This window comes from Necator americanus, chromosome V (assembly GCF_031761385.1).
Source record: "Necator americanus strain Aroian chromosome V, whole genome shotgun sequence".
NCBI classification, from domain to species: domain Eukaryota; kingdom Metazoa; phylum Nematoda; class Chromadorea; order Rhabditida; family Ancylostomatidae; genus Necator; species Necator americanus.
Window position 1 is genome coordinate 14,947,215 of NC_087375.1, and position 20,734 is coordinate 14,967,948.

Below are 20,734 nucleotides of genomic sequence, written 5' to 3' on the forward strand. Positions count from 1 at the left end.
ATGATTCACGGTGAATCTGATGCTGCCACTGTACTTGCCGGAAAGGTCAAACGGCAGTCAGAAGCGGAGTTAGTTCGTGTCACGCTGAAGATGAAAGCAAGATGTGCGCCAGCACGTACCGCAGGTGCGTCGGAGCCCTCGAAAACTGTTGCCTGAGGCAGAAGCAAAAATTAGGTTAGCTATTAATGCTTGACAACACATAAGTACTTGTGCTGCCATGTCTCTTTAGCAGCATTCTACTGCTGCCAGAAGAGGTAGGCAGAAATTGTAGGTATCCATGTGCGTGCTATGGTAGTTGACTTTCTTACCGGTGAATGTGCTCTGCCCAACGATTTGCGCCTGGCGAGTTAGGACTAGAGATAACGTCGGCAGGAAGATAATTCATCCGACTCGCACTTGTTTCATAGGCGGATGTACTCGAAGTGGCATGGTGTAGTTCGCGGTTGAGAAGTAGGTTAGAGACTTCTCGCAGCGGTGGATCCTACTGCTTCCATGTGCACGGTCGAATCATCGCATAGACATCTTTTGGTCACATGAAATAGGCATCTATTTGTTTATCCTCGTTTTGTTTGGGATGTGCGGTTTCTCAGGCAATTGATTTCAGGTGAAAGACATTGACTACCCCCTTTAGGACGAGTTCTTTGTGAGAATCTTATCAATCGAGTTGGCATCTATGCCAGTCTTTCTGTACCCATCCCACGGGCGCTCAGGTCTTGATTATAGACACTGAGGCACGCGGCAACGTGCAGGACAAGTGAACAAAGTATGTGATGTGCTACACTCGCTATATCACATCACGTTTTTCGGAAGAGCAACAGGTTGGCGCAACCATATTTGGAGATAAATGGAATAATACTGAGGGTTGAGGAATAAAAAGCAGTTGCCGAAGCTCACACGGAAAGCTCGGAGTTGTACGAACAATTTGAGGTATCTTCAACTCAATTTTTGCCCTTGAGCAACCAGTGCGGCTGGAGATTTGGTCAGTGAGAAGTCAGATTTTGGAAAAATTGCGGGAAGGTGCTAGATTACATCAGCCTGACCGGGTTCGGAATCACTCCATCTATATGATCGTAATCGCCGAATTGAAGCCGCCCGCACCTGAGCGACTTCGGAAACGTTCTAGGCGGGAACGTACGGAAGAGATTTTGCAAAGCAATGTGCACATGACTCTACATCATCCCGCCATGGCTGAGACTAAAAACGTTCAAAGTGTAGCCTGGACCGTGATCGCCGCCAACTTCTGCAAGATGGAAGAACCGTTTCTTCTGCCTTCCAGTCATTTGTGAGTGATCGAGACTAACGTCATTTATGAAACGTCGGCATAAGAAGCCAACGAAGTGAGAAAAATGGACGCCATTATTCGGAATGAAAACTCAGTGGTTCCTTCACAATCGATTGCGACATTTAATCTTCCTATGAAGACTTTATGCAAGGAAGTGAATATCTTGGTGGCAAGATCATACTTCTCAGAGAAGACTTTCGACAATGTTGTTGAAAGAGATTGTCGTGCTGTCGTTATTGGTCTGTGCCAAGAAATCTGCCCTCTAGGCTCTAGCTGACACTCTCATGCTGACCTCCAGTATCATGCTACAGAAAACAATTCCGATCTCAAAGAGTGGATCTGATTGAAGTTGGCGAAAGACATCGGCTTCCTCGAAACAAACCCACATTTTTTAGCATTGATGACGCTGAAGTGCAGAACCAAACCTGCCGAGGCCTTCATCAAAACTCCATCTGGAACGCCTCCTTGCATATGTCTCTGACTTTGAGACTGGACAGTGGATTATACAATAATACGTCACATGTTTGATTATCAGAAGAATCGTGGAAGGAGCACCACAGATTCAGCGCGCTAAGGAAATTCGAAAGGGCGTCGTCGTCCTAATTTCTTGAATACACCTATATTATTCAGAAAACCTACATTTTATTCTTTAAAAAACTGCACTTTCCAATCCGGTTACTTTTTGCAACGACTATAAGTAGGTATCAAAGGCAATCACTTCGTCCAGTTGGTTTAGCATTCGCCGTGAGGAAGATTTTTCCGTGAGGACGTCTATGCTGCCCTGTCGCGCATGAGCGCAGTCGTGAAGGAGTTAAGGTCCAGACTCCAGATGACAAGATAAGGAGCGCGGTTCGACGAGGTTTTGCGTTAAAGCTCAAACAAGCAACTCCGAGTGCTGTCCTAAGCCTTATTTTGCCTAAATGGCATTCATTCCATAGGTGTCGCTGTACTTCCTCGCTCTTTATCCTTTGCTGATGATACTTCTTTTCAAACTGATTTGTTTTTCTTTTCCATTTTTCCTATACTTTGGCATTCTTCTCACTTCTCTTTTTTCTTCATTTTTTACTTCTTAGTAGTCATTTCTAAGAAGGGGCGGGTGTAGCGCAGTCGGGAAGAGATCCGACGTAGCCGCACGATCGTTGGCTCGGGAACGCACTGGTGCCAAGCAAACACTTCATACCTCCGTGATCGATAAATTGCTGCCTGACTTGTCTGGGAGGATAAAAACACTGACTTGATACATCAGCTGCCCCTTCAATTCATTGCGTACGCCAACACGCGTTCAGAAAACCTCAAAGATTACGAATTGCAGTAAGTCGCGATGGAGCATCCAAGAGGATTGATCTGCCAGAGACGCTGTACTTTTATTTCTAAGTTAGTAGGACCTCTTCTGTTTCTTTTTAAATTTTGTATCGTCCTTTTCCGCTAAGGAGTCGGTGTCCGGGACCACTAGAACATAATGACACCACTGAGATTTCGTATCAATATTATATCTAATTTCGACTTAGGTGACCTGATATGTGGTCGGTGTTCGTAGAAACCGTTCTGTTGGACTGTTCGCTAACAATTCCCTTTCTCATTGAAAATGCGATTTCCATGGATTTTCATGGAAAGATGTGTGGTAGACATTAACCCAGGGGACCATTTTCGCTCTGGTCCTCTGTTCCAAATTTCCTGCTCTGTTTCTAATGCCGTGCTTATTAGGCCAGGAGAGCGCCGTAGTAAGGAACGCAGTCGTTGCGTCTCTGCACTCGATGGTTCGATACTTTCCAAGGCTAAATTGGGCTTTTTATCACTACAGGATCGATATACTGCCGCCAATTTCGTGTCCAAGAATAGGGACATTTTGATACAACGGGTGACTTCCGCAATTTATTATTTATGAATAACTACAAAGTACATATATTTATAGTTATTCATATATAATAAATAACTATATAGGAAAATATAAAAATGATATGGTGAAATGTATAGACATGTAGTGCCTTGGCCTCTCGCAAGGAGCAACGACCACCTTATCCTCCTAGATCTCTTTTCTATCCCCTACTTGATACTTCCTTTAGCTGCCAACTACATGACGAGCCTTGGTCATTAGGAGACACTCGCTGCAAATCATTCGTCTAACTTCCTATAAAGTGTTGAATCTGGTGTCATCAGGTGCAGAAGTTCATAGTAATCGCTGTTTCTAGATAGTTTGAATGGTTATTTGTAAATAAGATGGAGATTTTGATATGGCTTAGTTAGATATGAGTAGAACTTTGCGAAAATCAGATCAAATTTGGGTGACCATACAACTGTGCTACATTATACTTTGTACAAAAGAAGGAATTTTCACAGCATATTCCAGTATCTCAATCCCACTGAAGGTGTTTCCATATCACTGAGAGAAGGCAAGCGTTGCCGAGTCCATAAAATTTATGCCTAGCTTGGAGAAATATCTTTCACTCGCGGTGGTCTTCCGTGATCGGGTCAGCTGTAAAATAATTTGGGTAAATTGCAAGTTTTTTTTTATTATCCTAGGACCTAGGTACTGGTCACATAAGCTACGCGTAAGCAGCGAATTCATTCTCAATAGTCGATCTTTGTCCCGTAAACCATTATACTCTCTTGCACAGCGCTTGCATCTCATCTCTTCCATCATTTTCAGTCGTGCAGACGATTGGCAGCTATCATAAACTTTGTTCACGTAATGGGGATGGCGTAGAGATTGGCGGATAGGCGGTGATTTTCGTGCACGACAATACTTGACCCTACTTTCGCTAAAAACATATTTTTGCCTTCGGAAAACAACATACTGCACAGCACATGTCGTCTCGTATAACCATCAAATGATCAGTTTATGCCCTCCTTCCTCTTTATCTTCTTGTAATCGACACTCACATGTCAGCAGGGCCAGTTGATGTGCCATTTGATCCTTCTGAAAACGAGTTTAGAAATTCGGACTATTCCTCAGTTCGACATTTGTTTCCATTCGCTTCACGTCCAGTTGAATTGGTTTTGCAACAAAATTTCCATAGGTTGAAACCCACATAAATCGGCTGCAGCTCTACCTTCTAATACCTGACAGGAACAATAGAACAGGAATTTCTATTTTCCCATTCGTCATCGTGTAATTGCTGCCACCCGTCGCACTTCTTTGCCATCCGTACGTGCAAATTCCTCGGAATGGATGTCTCCTTCACCTACGTGAGAACTATTTCTGTCCGTACCCAGACGCACTTCTCGATCTCATCGTATCTATGTATTTACCTTAATGGAAAATACCAATAAATCCTGCGGCTATCCCCTATGCAACGTCGCCTAATGAATACACCTAAGCCTAAGTAGTGTATTTCAAATATGAACCGAACTTTATGGTTGCTACTCGTACTTTGTGCTATCCATTACATAATTTGTATCTGCTGTGTTCACTGCCATTCGAATGCGGTACAAAAATCCACGGAAATGGATCTATTTGTTCCTAGTTTTTGCTAGCAGAATACATCCTAACCCGCGAAAATCCGGTTTTATGGCAGTTCGTGCCGAAAATATCAATTCTAAAATAACTGCGACGAAGTCATGTAACCCAGATAAATAAATTTCTGGACACAAACCAGAAGTTACGCAACTAAGAAACGCTGAAGTTTTGTTGTCCCAACAGTACACTTGCGGTGTGTCGCTAGTGTTCTCTCCGTGTCTGCCTACTCAAATATTTCAGTAATCACGAAAGTATGGATGGTTTTTGTTGAGAATGAAAGCTACCATAAATGTTGTTGCAATCTAAGGTTTACATTGGTTTCATAACACTTTCACACTTTTTTGATTCGGAAACAAGCTTTCTTGGACATCAGAAAACCACTATATATATTATATATATATCGATTGCACTCATATTTCTGGACATAGGACATAGGACAAGAGATGGGTTTTGTGCTCACCTAATCAGAGCTAGCTCGTGTTTCTATGCAACATCCTCTTCTAGGTAAAAACAGACATAGTTTATCACTGTTTAGCAACGAGAGAATATATTCCAAAATTTGGGATGTGCCGGCCTACATTCACTACCTGTTGTTACCCTTTCCTTTTGGAACTGCATACATGGAATCTTGCAACGCTTTACTGGAAACGAATTTAAGGGCAACTTTTTCACCCTCGTTTTAGGGGTTCGGTTTCGGAGGCTTTTCCGAATGTGAAGCATTTCATCTTCCCCTGCTTACACCTCGTGCCGCCGGTCTGCCTCTATACGGGCAGTAATTGCTTTTTTGTGCCCGTCGGCAGCAGCTCTTTCAATAGATTAGCAGCGCCGAGAACACCATCCTTCGCTAGCGCTTAGAACTGGAATCTTTACCGGAGTTTTTGTAAAAAAAAAACATATCTCATGATCAAAATCCTTGTAGATGCAAGCTAAAAGCTGTTGCTGACGCCGTTATTCTCTTAATTTCGCCCATTCAAAGATCAATTCGCATCAGATATGTTCTTTTCAGACACTTAATGCTCTCTAATGTCGCTCGATGTTGTTGTAAGCAGAAACTGTCATCACACGGAAGAGATAGATTTTCACTTGTTCGCCGCAATTAAAAGAAGCTATTATGTATTATCGAGTGAAAAGTATAAAATTCATGTAGCGCGATGGTAAGAGGCCCCGCTGAGAATGCACACCCGGTGGTTTGAAACCGCACTCAGTCACTCAAGGCTCTCATCTTTCCGGGATTGATAAACTACTTCATACTTATCTGGAAAGAGTTGATACTTCGTCCGGCTTCCTCTGGTCAATCTGAAGGCCACATTCAAAAAGTCTCAATCATTCTGAACAGATGTCAAACGGGTGTCCAAAATGGATTGATCAGCACCGGGGTCATTATCCTTTGCCAAAAAAAAAAAATCAAAAATAGAGTGACTGACTTGAACTTCGACCAAATAAAGTAGTCGCCTGTACAGGGTTAAGCGGAGCGTTCTCGCAGTAAAAGCGGCTTGCCGGATGCTGTGGGCGCAGCGACAAAAACGCCGATATCATCAAATACCTCGACGTACTCGAGAGCGCGTTCGATCATTCATTCTTTTACTTGCAAATGAACTTCCATTCCGCTGCTCGTCTTTGCGTTGCTGTTCGAAGCATTCTCCACTAGATTTCTCATAGCCTAAAAATCGTCTGAACTTTCTCTTAATTTTGAGGACCTTTCCACTGTTCATTCATGCCACCTCCTAAGGCCGACGCACGTGCTCATTTCCTGCGAGTGAATCCTTCCGTGTTCTCGTACTCGTCTCCTTACGTATTCATACGGTATTTGACACTTTTGAATACCCACGTTTTGAGAATCGAATGAAGGGTGATACTTCTTTCCGTAATAACGTTTTACGTGTGCACCCACTCTTTATCGACGGGATCTGTGTACTCCTTTACTTTTCTCGATTGCAATGACAGCCCGCGAAAGACTCGCAGTTCTGATGTCCATGTACGTATCTTTTCGGGGCACTTGTATAGATCTGTGTGGTTGAGATCAGATATAAAACTATTCTTTTCTCATCTGCTTCGTTTAATTTCATTATTGCATTCCACACTTGATTTCTTGGAAGAAAAAATTTGATTACCAATACCTACAATTCACATGAAGAAAACCGTGAGTCGTAAGTACATAGTGGTCCTTTCCTCTGGCTTCAACGAACCTTATCAAATCTCGCGTCGAAAAAACGTGCCTTTTTTCTGCAATCAACTTTGTTGCTAGAACACATGAGAAATATTTCATTTTACCGTCACGGACGCAATTCTGAGAACGTCAAAGCATTAGAAATTCAGAGTTCGAGGGTTGGATGAGTTCTGAGAGTTTACAACATTAGTCCTTTTCTGTGACCCGTGAATCGGCCTCTGATTCACAAATTTGAATTGAGTTTTGTGGTGGAATCCAGTGGGTACAAAAAATTGTTCAGCTAAGGCTCTCGTTTGAGGATGTCAGACATCCCTGGAAAACTGCTTGATTGATGTGTTGTCCTTGCATTTCCAAGGTTTCTTGCAGCAACATTTGGCCCACTTGGGAAAAGGAAACGTTGTCAAACGTTCCAGCGCATTTTATAGTCGAAGATTTTCATGCAAAGAAAAACGATAACCTTGTAAATGACTGCAGCTCATCCATTTCACGCCAAACTCTACGAAGAAAACTTTGTGATTTTATAAAACAACCTTCTTAGACCTTATTCTTATTTGTTCTTCCTTCCTTTCACATTCTTTCATGCTAATTTCGTCTACAACTCACTTCCACACAAAATACGCTGTTCCATACGTCGTTTTGAAACGTGATATGTACGCTCTTTTGTTTTCCGAAATCCTTATTGTATTATCCAACTTATATCCTTACTGTAGACTGCGAAGCGCTCTTCAAAAATTCGTTCTCAGATTTCAATTTACGCGAACGAACGCTCAACACTGTCTTTATGAAGTAGAGAATATATGGGAAGCAAACTTGCAGCCAAGATGCACCCGTGGGAACGACAGCATGGAAAATATGCCTTCGTTTGATTAACCGACATTGCACTTTACATGTTAGCAACGTCTTCCAAAGGAAAAAATCCACCGCACATAGTGGTGATGCTTCCCGAAACCACGTTTCTTCAGGGTTTCCAATCCTCGTAAATTCTCCGCGACGATGAGGGAGCAAGCACAAAAACGATGCCCATGCTTGTGTACCTTTCGAAAAACAATGAAGTTTTCTGAGATAGTTATTCTGGGATTAGACAAACTCGACCATCTCATTCAGTTCAATTTATTTTTTTTAAATTGTCGATTCTTCTGTTGGTCTACGAGGAGTCGTCTGCTATCATCTTCTATTCAAATAAAACAAATTACATGCAAATCTCATCGTGATGCATTTGAGCAAAATGCTGCGACAGTGAGGTAAAAATGTTCTTGCAGATGGCGCCAAAATTATTGACCGGGCCGCAGCTTCCCTTTCTGGACGTATTTGCGTTCATGTGTATATAAGCTAGATTAGATCTAGCTAAGGAAATTAATACTCATCCCTTTTCGCTCCTCAGCCATCCTGCACATTTCAAATTCTGGATAGCTATGAATTGCTATAAATAATTATTCTTTTTTTTTTCAATTTCTTGGAGGAGTTTTTCTTTTCAAAATGTGTCAACAAAGCACACCAATATTCAGAAGATTTACGCGGTCAGTATTTATCAGTCCTTTCACAGATGAGCTCAATGGACAGCAGTGGTTTCCATGAAAGCTCTGCCTGGCGATTGCTTGGGGGAAAATGGAGCCTGCGAAAACGCCACACTCGTAAGAGTGGGATGCACAAAATAGAATAAAAAAACATTTTCATTGTTCACTGTAATACACTCATCGCCGCCATTTGCTTAGTTTCCATTTGTTTTTAATGTTCTCTATGTTTTCTTTCTGGTTTTTCACATTTCGTAGTTCCTCCGCGAATGCAATTCCCAATCCCTTAATTTGGATTTTCATCAAAGAACCCCTTTCGAATTGATGTGCACTTAAGTTCAATTGGTGGCCTATTTGACAAATCTGGTGCGGTTCTCATGACCTCGTGCCATATGCCGGCTATCGTTCACCGGCTTTGTTGCGCTCTGCGCTACTATTTCAAATTAAATCAGCAATTGCGATTTTCTTTATGTTATCTGGTTGAATCTTCGTCCATCGAAAGAGTTGTTTATGGTTCTAATTGTCGTAATTTCCTGTTGTAAACAAATGTGCATGAAACTGTTTACGTAAAGATTCGTCAGCCTACGATATCATTGTATTCTTTCTTTTCTCGATTCGAATCGTGTTTCATACACGGATTGCAGATAAGAGAAGCAAGTCACCTGCTTTACAACGTTCGGTCTGGATCTTAGCTGCACTTTGCAACCTTTTGAAGAGTGACGGCATCCTTGTAGTGCCCAATATCCTCGACCAGGAAGTCTGTGTACTTGCGAATGCGCTCTGCATCGTCTGACCTTTCCTCGCGTCGATCGCTCCACCCTATCTTCTCATTTAATTCGCTCCACCCAACACTCAATTTGCCACATCCGGACGCGTTTTTGTTCTGGCAGCTCTCGAATCTTGCAATGCTTTGATGAATTTTTCCAATCAATTCGGAAGACATACGATTCAAATATGATCCTCCACGAGACTCTGTTAGATAAACGTTAAAGAAGGTGTACGAAGTCAAAACGGGGAACGATTTGATGATTTTTAGAAAGGTAATAGAATTTTCGCAATATATGGGTGCTATTTATTAGCAGTATTCTGGATTTATTCTATAAAGTAGTCAAAAAATCTCTACATTAGACGAACACGGACATTAGCAAGTGGTAGCTTTACACTACTAGCACTACAGAGTCTCAGTTGAGTTACATGTCTCCTCTTTTCCTACACTTCGCTTGCTTTTTGTTTTTCCCATCATTCCAAATCTTCAAATCATCCAGCTGGCAAACATTTGACGCTCCTCTCTGACCACGAAGCTGGCTGGTCTCATTTATGGGTGATCTTTATGCATGCAGCACTCAGCCGACTCGGGCGCGATTAGTCAAATCCGCCAGCCTACGACCCCTGAGATTTTCTCGTCGCAAAACCCAGGCCACAATATGAGCTGCCGTTTTGCCATAATTCAGTCGCAGCCTCTGCTTTCCTTGTGCTGGAATTGGAAGATGTGGTGCGTTTCAGCGCAGTCTTTTGGATTTAGAAAAAGGAATTATCTACAACAGTTCGGGTAGATGAAATTCTACTACACTGTTCTTTGATCGTTTCTTAGCCTGGATATCATCTGATACATCCTGAGGAAAAAATCCACTCTATAACTACTTTCTGTCGCTCACGGATGCATGTACTTACGTGCTATCGCCAGAGATAACACAGACACAATCATCCACTTGATTTCCTGTGGCGGCACTTCAATTTATTTGAAACATGTTCTCCTCTCTTTGGATCCAACTTTTGGTTCAGCTGCTAAAAATTAGAGCAGCAGTGCGATAAAAGAAAACTAGTACATTTTGACGGCGAAGGATTAAGCGTAAGGTTTTTTTTTCTGAACAACTAAGCCTACACACTTCATAGTCTATCCACACTGCTTTGCTGTTCACATCACTTTCATCTCTAATTTGTAAAGTGTGTAAGAAACTCGTAAATACCTACTTGTTACCGTTTCACTATTTCCTGTCGTTTGCTCAATGTTATTTTAGGTATGAGCCGATTAGTTATCTTGTTCTTATTGACCGTAGCAGAATGTCAGACCAAACGAAACACGACCGATACGGTAAGCTTTCATTAATCATTTGTGACGATGAAACTAGTAAGACTAGTGGGGAGGAGCCGAAGAAGTAGGAATACTAAGCAGGTCCCATTAGACCCAAGCAATACGGCTACAAATTCTCCAACGGAAAATGAAATATTTGCAGTTTTCTTTCCTTGACGTCACGTTCCGACGTTAGGGCAATAGCCATACACAAAGTAATTCCTAAATCATAGCATAGGATACCCTTAACTGCTCAAAACATACGTTACTTGGGTATCACATGTTTCCGCTTTCTGGCAAAAAAATACACCGACTCTCCTTATCGATGACCTTATTTTGCCTTTTCTGGAACAAGTTACCATCCGCTAAGAGGATACATCCTGGCACAAGGTCCAAAAGGACTAAATCATCCTTTTTGCGGCAGCAATTTTGCCTTTTGGCTCACATAAAATGTCGACATTTAGCTCCAGATTCTGTTCGAATTTTCAGGCCTCACGAATTGTGCGCTAAATACTTGAGTACTATTGGCAAGGACTGTTTATGTCATAAAAATGCAACTAGAAGTTTGTGCTACAAATATGGTATTAGTATAGTGCGGTTGTACGCACTATTAGTAATGTTATAAACGTAGTGTTATTAAATAATGATAACTAAACGTTTTAAAGCTAAATTTGCAATGGTGGCTAACCTTAAGAGTTGGTTGTAAAAACTAAAGAATCAGCAATGAAACATCTATCATTTAGTACATTTGTTGAATCCCTTCAAGAGCCATGTTTTGGCATGGAATATTTTCTCAGAGACAGGCTTTACTCCTAACTCTTCATAAAAAAAAGTATACACAATTTTCACTTCAATCTAGGTGAATTTAAAGCCAGTCAGAGCTACTGCTCGCTTGAAAACAATTTCGGGATCCAAAGAAAACATCTTCTAATCCTTAGGAATTAATCACTAGCTGTGATTGGCACCGCATCTGATGACCTTAAACTAAGATGACATATAATAATCCAATCGCATCCGAATTGGGTCATCGCGGAGTTTCAGCAGACTAAATAACAGATTGGACTTCTTCTTATTTGCGAAGTCAAAATATTGTTCTTCTTTCTTTTCAGGAAACATCTTCTCTTTTTTTTATTTTTATTTATTTGGTTCAGGATTAAAGAATATCCACTGGAGTTGAATTGTGAATTAAAGTGACCTGGAGAGTTTGAAGAATGTAGAACTGATTTTTTGTAGTTTCCAAGCAGTTTCTGTACGGAATATGCAGAATGCATGGGAAGAGCGAATCAGAAGTCCGCCGAATGCCTCTCGGAGAACACGACGGCCGTAGCTGCTAGCAAGAAGAAGGCTTGCGAAGGGGCGCTGGAACTTCACATGCAGCTGCAAGCTCTTTATGACGAGGTAGTTCCAACCTTTCAAACCATGCTTCCAGGAGTAACACGCGTATTTACTTAAATATATAAATATGTATCGCTAAAACAACGAAAATGTGACGACCCATACTAGGTCGTGCTGTAACATAGAGACCCAACCTTTCCCACTCACCTACGTTAGTTTGTTCGTTTCTTTTTCTGTGATTACTCGTTACAATAAGATTCACTGATTCTAAAATAAGCTTAGATGGGGAAAAGAAAAGAAAGAAAACCAATCACATTCGACGGCGTGAGTCGCAGGAAGTCGAAACAGCGCGGCTGTCACGGGGTGGAAACTCAAAAAACACAGATTGTTGTCAACATGCCAAGTAGCTGGCTGTTCGTGTTATGATCTGACGTTGGATACCCACTTCTGACGGAGCAGATAGTGTTGATGTCATATTTTGTTGTTTTAAATTCGCACATGTTTCAAAGATGAGGTTTTTGAACAGTTTGAGCAGCTGTCGTAAACTGTGATTATCTGAAGATGAACTGGGCCATCCCAGTGATAATAATATAGTATTCCATACTCCCTTTGCTTACCAATACTAAGATAAACAAAAGTTCTTAGATCTAAAATGTCCCCTCCTTCATACATACTCTCTCTTTCCACAGCATTCTTCCATTTTTTTTCAATGCCCCTGTTTCTAAAATCATCTTTCCGTGACTAAACATGCTGTTTCAATGCAATCAAAAAAAAAAAAAAAAACGTACTATTCGTTGGATGTTATTAATATTTGTAGGTTGTACTTGTTCCAAAACAAATAAGAAGAATGGAATTGAACGAAAAAAATCCTTCCTCATCATTCATTCATAACTTTATTCATCATTCATAACTGTTCACGTCCAGTGTTGTAATATGTCCTTCACTCTAAGTGCGTTAGGATACGATATCTAAGAAGGGATGTAAACAACCGAACTAGACGTCCACAATTTCCATCCTTTTCCATTTCCATCCGGTGCAAACTGTTATGCGATTATAATACGTGTGAGAAGAAGATTGAAGGAAACAAAGCGCGGATGAGAACGTCAGACTACTGTAAGATTGTAGTCTCCTGCAAGGTTGTAGGGTGAGATTAGCGAAGAGTGTCTCCCATTACATACTAAACGAGGACAACCGAGAATCGCTCACGGCAGTTAGTTTCTGGTCACTACAAAAAAATCGATATCAGTGCAGTGAATTTTGCGACCTTCTTCGATTCGTCGGAACTAAGGGGCAGAAGTGTGAGTAGGTTCGTGTTAGGTCCTGTAGCTCACAACAACTTGTATCTGCCTACAAAGGATTCAACGTTCAACAGCTCTTACAGGTTGAACGCTGCATTGTACATAGCTGGATGAAATGACAGTACCAATGAAGTGAAATAACCAAAAATTATTGAAGCACCAGCATAAGTTCGATTGTTACGTTTAAGCCACACATAATGACGATTTTTCCCTTTTTTTTTTGAGGGAGGGGATTTTAGGCTTCTGATTTGAAGGCGTCACCCACGAATCTGAGGTGGTACAGATTTCAGGTGGAGTATTCATATACAGCATAGAATATTATGGAGAGGGGTGATTCCGTCCATTTCTTCCTAATTCCCGTAAAAAACGGCCCGGAAGATGCGGTGCGTGCACAAGGCCGGCGCGCTCCAGTCAAACTCGTTGTGGAAAATAGCGCGCCGGAACGCTCGAAGCCGTATCTTCCGGGCCGTTTTTTTACGGCAATTAGAAGAAATGGACGGAATCACCCCCTCTCCTTAATCTATGATCCCGTATACGAATACTTCACCTGAAATACGTACCACCTCAGATTCGTAAGATGCTTTTAAATAGGTCAGAATTTACTAGTGTATCGAGTTGTGCGATCTGTCAAGACATAAAGAAAAAAAAAACAAATTCGATGTTTTACGATTCTGACTGCTTGATGATTGCCTGATAAAAGTCTTTACACTGGTGAGAAAAGCTTATTTCAGAAAAATGAATACGTGGAGAATTGCGTCCGAGAAAACGCTGCAGAAGCATTGACGCTGAGTACGAGAAAGACCGAAAGATGTAAGACTGCATTGAGGAAGGTAAGTCGACCCTCTCCGCACCTCCTTCATTCCCCAATCATTGGCTGAGAGGGTTGCTGTAGACAGTAATATACTACGATAAGCGAGGAAGAACGAAGTGCAGAGGTCTGTTTCGCGCGAAAAACACTAACTTTTTCACAACTGAGAAGTGGGGAAATAATCACTCCGCAATCTGGAAGTAGAGTTGAGCATGCTTATGTGAGTGAATCGAGTTTTGATCATTGTGGGTTGTAGGCAAAACGTTCTTCGCCTTTCGATCCAGCGGAGAGGCGCCAAAAACGCAAGGAGAGGAAGGAAAGGAAGGAGAAACCGAAAAGTTGCTCGAAGGAAGCAAAGAGGATGCGATGGCAATGCTCGAAAATTGCCAAGTGTTGTAGTGTAGTGAAGAAGTAAGTTCCGTTTAAACTCTCCTTTTCTGAGGCAATAAGTGAGCGCCGATGGTAGGAAGCTCATGGGAATGACGAAGAAATATCCGGACATCTTCTTCTGGATTGAAGGAAAGAAAAGGTATAATTTGCAGCCGTGCTTAACAAAGGTAGTAGCGAGAAAACGCGAAAACCTGCTTGTTCCACCGTCTGCTGTGATTATCGAAAAGATTCGCTCGAACGATTGATCACCCAAAGAGGGCCTCCTCCGAGTCCGAGCCTTAATATCACTTCTATTTCAGCTGCAATGCAGAAGGAAAGCAAAGAGATGAAATTAATGAGAAGAAAAACGAGTTAAAGAAACTTTACGCTGCCTGCCATGGACCTGAACTTAAAAAGGTAACTCCGTTAAGGTTCACCTGTACAATTAAACTTGTTCATTCGAACGATCGATTATTCGTTTAAGCGCGCTCAAAAAGTTGTTGATATCGTTTAGACCTGTCGGGTATTCGCAATAGCTTTGGTAACCTTAAAAACTCTGTGTGCTGAAGTGGCATTTCTGCACCTGCGTGCCTATACAACACCACGAATCCACAATTTTCGCCTTCACGAACACTGCGTGATTAGGAAAAACTGCAAAGAGTAGAGTGAGCATAATTAAGTTGCCCTTTTGAGTCTAAATTGGAAATCGCTGTATATTTAACAGAACACAACCACATTTTCGGAATTTTCAGATGGGAATACCCAAGTAGTCTTTATCTACAAATTTAAATTGACTAAGTAAACGGTGCGAGGAAAACACGTAAAATGTTAAGCAAAATTTGAATGTTTGAGTCTGGCCGAGTGATAAACCCTATCTTAACCCCTTCGGCGCTTACGGCGTTTACATCAGTCGTGGAGCACACTTTTTGTACAGGCGCGCGCCACTCAAGAGGTGAAAGGCAGCGTACAATAAAATTGACGATTTTAGGATCTTTCACTAGCAAACCAGTTGCGCAAATTCCTTCAGCAGCCTATTCATTGATTTTATTTGAAAAGAATGCGGGTGTTGCGAAGTCGGTGAACGGCTTCGCTATTTCTTCAGTATCGATCGGAGGTTCGAATCCGCCCTAGTGCCAACGAAACCTTTCATCCCTCAGGGTATAAATTGGTACCAGAGTTGTCTGGAAGGATAATAACACTTATATGGAACATCTGCTAGCCCCCGTAATTCATTGTATAGGAGTTTGTAAATCTGGAACGATTCTGGATTGAAGTGAACTTGATGGCGCATCCCAAGCGGATTGATTAACGACAGATATTTTATCCGTGATCTTTTATTTGAGAAAGCTGCTGAGGGGTCCTGACTAATTCTCGACGGCCGTACAACAGTGCTGACTTTTAACGTACCCCTAAACCCTATATTGTCAACGAAAAATTCCAACATCGTCAGTTTCGTCGTATGCTGCCTTCAATGACGAAATTAAGAAAATTCCGCCAAGAAGTGCTTTCACAGGACTATTTTCGTTCTCAGGATTTAAACACTATTCTGTTTATCCATTAATTTCTATCTGTTTTTGCTGAATACAAAGTGAAAAAACATACAGGCATTTTATGTCATCCGAAGACATGGCAATATTTTCCCATAAAATATCGATTTGATTTCTTTTCGCGATTTCCTAAAGCTCGTTCTTGACGAACCTTCATGACAATATTCTTCAATATGTCAATGTTAGACGGTGAATAGCTTTCGGTAGAATGTGGTTTCCTTGAATCCTGTGCAGTTCCTTGGTTATGACTTGGGGTTATATCGAAAGTAGCAATTCTTAGCTGTCTAAGCATTTTGGAGAAACGTTTTGGTTTACAAAAGACAATCTCACCTAGAACATTGCCCCTTAGACCAGGGTAACACCGCTGTAAATACTTGGAAATTGAGGCAAACTTCATTGCTACCTCCCTGTTCGCCAAGGTTTTTTTTTGTACAGATGGATCATTTCCCCTCCGTTAGACCATCGGCTAATGAAAAACGGCTGGGCGAGAAATGGGGATAATGTCTCAAAGCACACTTTAGTTGTGTGTACTTTTCATAAACAAATCTTCACAGCGATGTTAGGGTGAAAGTCAATGACCTCACAATTTTGTGAGACCTCAAGAAGGAACATCTTTTTCCACGACACAATTTTGTGAGAGATTTAGAAGCTGAGAGTGGCCACGAAAATTACGTTTGATAGTTGTAGTTATGCACAGCCCCTTATAAATAGGTAGGAACATCTAGAGTTGGAATTAGGTTCAAATCCAAGATGACTGGAACAAATGCGAAGAAATTTCTACATACATTTTTACAGGTGCTCCAGCATTAAAAAAGAAATTGCAACTCTATTTTTTGTTCCATAGATTTTACAGAAATTCTCTTGTCATTATTCGAAAAAAAACTGCACTTTTAACGCAAAATTGCTAAGTTTCAAACAGGTCTCGACAAACAGTCACCAACTTATTTACTGAGTGTCTTCCGTAAATCTGAAACATCTGATGAGTTTTAGAAGCTCAACCATAAACACGAGAATGAGAATGATGATGACACCAATAAGCAGAAGAAAAACGACAAAGCAGAGAAGAAACAACAAAAGGAAGAGAAGAAACAACAGAAGGAAGAGAAAAAACAACAAAAGGAAGAGAAGAAGAGCAGCAAATCGAACGAGAAACTGGACGAGTCGAAAGCTAAACGTGCTATTCCTATGAAGTCGAAAGCTCTTGCTGAGGTGAGGAGGTCTTCGCCGATTGTACATTTCAATAAACCCAGTACTACGAGAAAAAGTGAAAATGCACATAAAAATAATGAGCAATTACTAGAGTTCTTTAACATTAGATAGAGAGTTTCTCATTCTACAAAAATCCCTGCTTTTTTCAAATTTTATTCATTCTCGTCTTTCAAATCTTTTTCAAATCAAAAAATGCAGTATTTTTTCATTAAAGAAGTCCATGAATTCGCACGGTAAACAAGATCGTTCATTTTTCATTTCTGATTGATACATATTTCACCGTTTTCCCAACCAGTCTGTTTTGGAAAGAAAGGAGTCGTTGTGTACTCCATTCGGTTCCGATGCTATCCCGAACTCATTAAGTTTCTCCACTGTATTCCTTCTCATTTCTTTCCTAGCTGTATAAAACGGGTCAGTCTCCCATTTTTCAAGGAAGTTCTCGTGATTTCCACTTTTGTACTTCAACATTTACGTAGAAGGGCTGTTCGTGTCGCATCTGTGAGCATCATGGATGAAATTTTCTTTCTCCAAAGTAGAAAATACTAATCTGGCAGGAATTTTTATCGAGCGAACAAGGTTCACGTCTTACTTCAGTTTTTTTTTCTACTTTCAGCAAGTCTCTGCAAACAGCTTAAGTTCAGGAACAATCGCTATGAAAGAATAGCTAATTTGCAAGTTTAGCGTCCTTTCTTCATGGATACAATGGCGCGTGAGTTGTGATGAGGTTAAAGGTAGCGTACCGCGAAACTGACGCAGTACAGAATCCGCATGGAACCCGTAGTGTTTGAGATGTGGATTAGGTCTTGCTCTGTCTCCTCGTCCTAAAAACGGCGTGGGAGTGGAGTTCGTTCCTACGAGGCACGTTAGAACGCGTTCCCCTATTCAAACTCCGGTCCCCTCAGTAGCCTATTCATTGGGTTTATTTGAAGAGGCTGATGAGAAAGCATTATTAAGCCCCATATTGTTATTTTCAACTTACCTCGTAGGAAAAAAATCCCATCTTCCACGTCCTTTTTCGCGACGATAAGGGGAGTTGAGGTCCCGTGCAACCTGAACCCTGCGGGAGGTTCCCGTGCTGCTTCAATTTCGCGATACGCTGCCTTCAACTAAAGGCATGGACCTCTTATTGAAAACCAGCGTGAGAGACATGTCAAACCGGCCTCACGCGCTGTAACACTTTTCAAACACAGATACCAATATGAGGAACCAGGTGTACTTAACAAATACTTAGATATCAAGTCAAAAAAAGACTTCCTATAAATTATTTTTGAAGTTTATCAAATACCCTGCAGAGTACGAAGAGTTGCTAGCATATGCAACAACGCTGATCGGGGTAAGTTAAACAAAAACCATCTGTCACATTTCCACCGCTCTACATCAAAAATTGGGCAACGTCAAAATCTCGGTAATGGCCTGAAGGCTCATTCTGCGACATACCGATATCCGCGATCAAATGTCCCTGCAGTTCTTGTCGCACTCCGCGATTCTTAAGAAGTATGTTTGCAGCAAAAGCGCACAGGATTTATAAAATCGGTCGTTGCGTTGGAAGGTCTAGCCTGAGAACTACGTGCATCCGTGATCAGCATCGTCGACTACCCTTCGCGGCCAAATTCCTTCCAGGATAAAAAAAGAAGCCACTTACTACAGCATGGCTGAACATTTTGCTCCGTTCCCTTTAAATGTTGTAGCTCAACTTTTCTCACGATATACGCTGCAAATCCGAGGCCGTCAGCGGTACCATCGACAGGCTATGTAAGGTCGGTCCAATCACCCAAGTTCAAAGTCCTCCTGGTCTCTTCATATATCTTCATTGTAAGTCTTCATATTAATCCATATCGAATGGACAGTTTTGAGCTTTGCTGCTGGAAGGTAGCCTTCCGAATACCTTGGTTAAACAAGATTTTGTTTCTTCAAATGGCTAAATCGGCGCAAGCAAATTCCTCGTTCTAGAAAAGCAACGGCTACAATTTTTCTCCGCGAAATACTTCCATTTTAAGGTTTAAAAGAAGCTTTTGGAGAGTGACTCTTTTCTGACCGTTCTAGAAGCATATGTACCCTCACCACAAGTATTACATTTTATTCCAACACAAACTTTTTTTTTGAATCGCTTGTTTTTATGTTTTGCTTCTGTTTGATTTCCACTGTTCTCATAAAAATGAGACGAAGAGCGACGATTTTCTGGTTGTAAATAGCTCAAACGTAACGTCTAAATCAAAGTGGACGAGGCTTAGCCCAGACAGCAAATATTCGAATCAAAGTCAGCCAGTGTGCTATATAGCATCAATCATAGCACATACAGATAAACTTCCAGCTGTTTCTGAAAAACTGAAGCAAACCGCAATTTAACTTATCGTACATTACATTAAACGTTTACTTCATCACGATTGGTGCAGCCAAATTGTATCGACTGAAGCACGTGTACTTTGAATAATAAAGTGATGAAAAAGCTTGCATTCAATAATCTGTTTTAATTACCACCAACCGTGAAATAGTGACTATCATCATTGTGTCATTCCATGGATTTATACAGTGCGAGGCAGCTTTCATTGCGTACCTTTTTTTGTTCTGTTCCAATCAATAATACATTTGCTAGTTTTCATGATAAAGAACGTTAAGACCATTTTAAAAGAAACAAAACCTGAGTACATCACCATGATTCATTCTGCCTGGTTTTGTCTCACGTTCGCTTTCTTGTTCAAGTTGCACACGGTAGCCAATCAGAAAGTCTAACTTTTCGGCGATTATTAATTCCGTCCTACACTGCTTTCTCATTCGTCTGAAACAAATCTCTCCTCTTCCCACAGAGGAGCAGGTATGTTATGAATACTGTTCTGCAACCTTACAATTCCCATATAGTGCTACCGAAAATGAATTCTCCCGAAGGGCTTCTTCTCTGATACTATATAAACGTAAGAAACCGGTCCAAGACCAATTATTCTTTTAAATCAATGATGAAATGAAAAATGGTTGCGACTTTCAGCTCTCAGAAACCGAAGTATGAGCCACCTCAACAACTGCTGGAAATTCCTTCCTGAGATTGTGCTACCAATTCGCTTATTGTTTTGTGTATATAAGTCCTTGTATTAGCAGTACAATGTGTTCTTTTGTGATGAATAAAATTTCGTTCCATAATTATTCAATACAACATCTAATCCCAGCTGAGATCTGGTTAACTACAAAACAATCCTCTCAGTATCTCATATATGTACGAATTTTTAATGTGCAGAAGATTCGTGCACAACATCATTCCTCCATGCTAAACAACTATGAATAAAAACGACAACAGATAGAGTAGAAAGAAGGAAGTTCTAGCCGAATAAACTACTCAACAGTAGAAATCGAAAACAAAGCCGCAGAACAGTTGCACAACTCCATAACAAGCGCCATATAAAACAACAAAATCAAAAGCAGTATGTTTTCAATAAGCTCTTGTCACAATAGAGACTAGAAAGGGAAACATGTGCGCAGAACATGTTTCAAAAGATATTAGAGACAGAATTGATGGCTCATTACTGCTATTATCGTCAGAAAAGCTGGAAGTTAAACAAAAATGTGTAGCAGTAGAAGCTATAAAGATATAATCGAAAGTTTTTAATGATAACTCAGTAATTAAGTCATAAACCTGAGGGTAAACCCACAGAAGCTCAACCTCAACAAAAGCAATCATATGGAGAATGAAA

The 20,734-nt window shown here is 41.0% G+C and overlaps 1 protein-coding gene across 3 annotated transcripts; it reads left to right on the top strand.

The window, feature by feature from the left end:
• On the top strand, positions 1-20,055 carry RB195_013923 (uncharacterized protein; the record flags this gene model as incomplete). 3 transcript variants are annotated; one of them, XM_064203956.1, is made up of 8 exons in its annotated part: positions 1-124; positions 10,436-10,509; positions 11,722-11,886; positions 13,853-13,951; positions 14,186-14,340; positions 14,619-14,715; positions 16,836-17,054; positions 20,035-20,055. In XM_064203956.1, the coding sequence occupies 8 exons, from the start codon at positions 1-3 to the stop codon at positions 20,053-20,055; spliced, it is 954 nt and encodes a 317-aa protein (XP_064059837.1). The 3 variants fall into 3 exon arrangements, with proteins under 3 accessions (XP_064059837.1, XP_064059838.1, XP_013300094.2); XM_013444640.2 differs by lacking the exon at positions 1-124 and having other exon boundaries at positions 10,438-10,509; XM_064203957.1 differs by lacking the exons at positions 10,436-10,509; positions 11,722-11,886; positions 13,853-13,951; ... (2 more) ...; positions 16,836-17,054; positions 20,035-20,055 and adding an exon at positions 928-1,286.
• Positions 20,056-20,734: the final 679 nt, after the last annotated feature.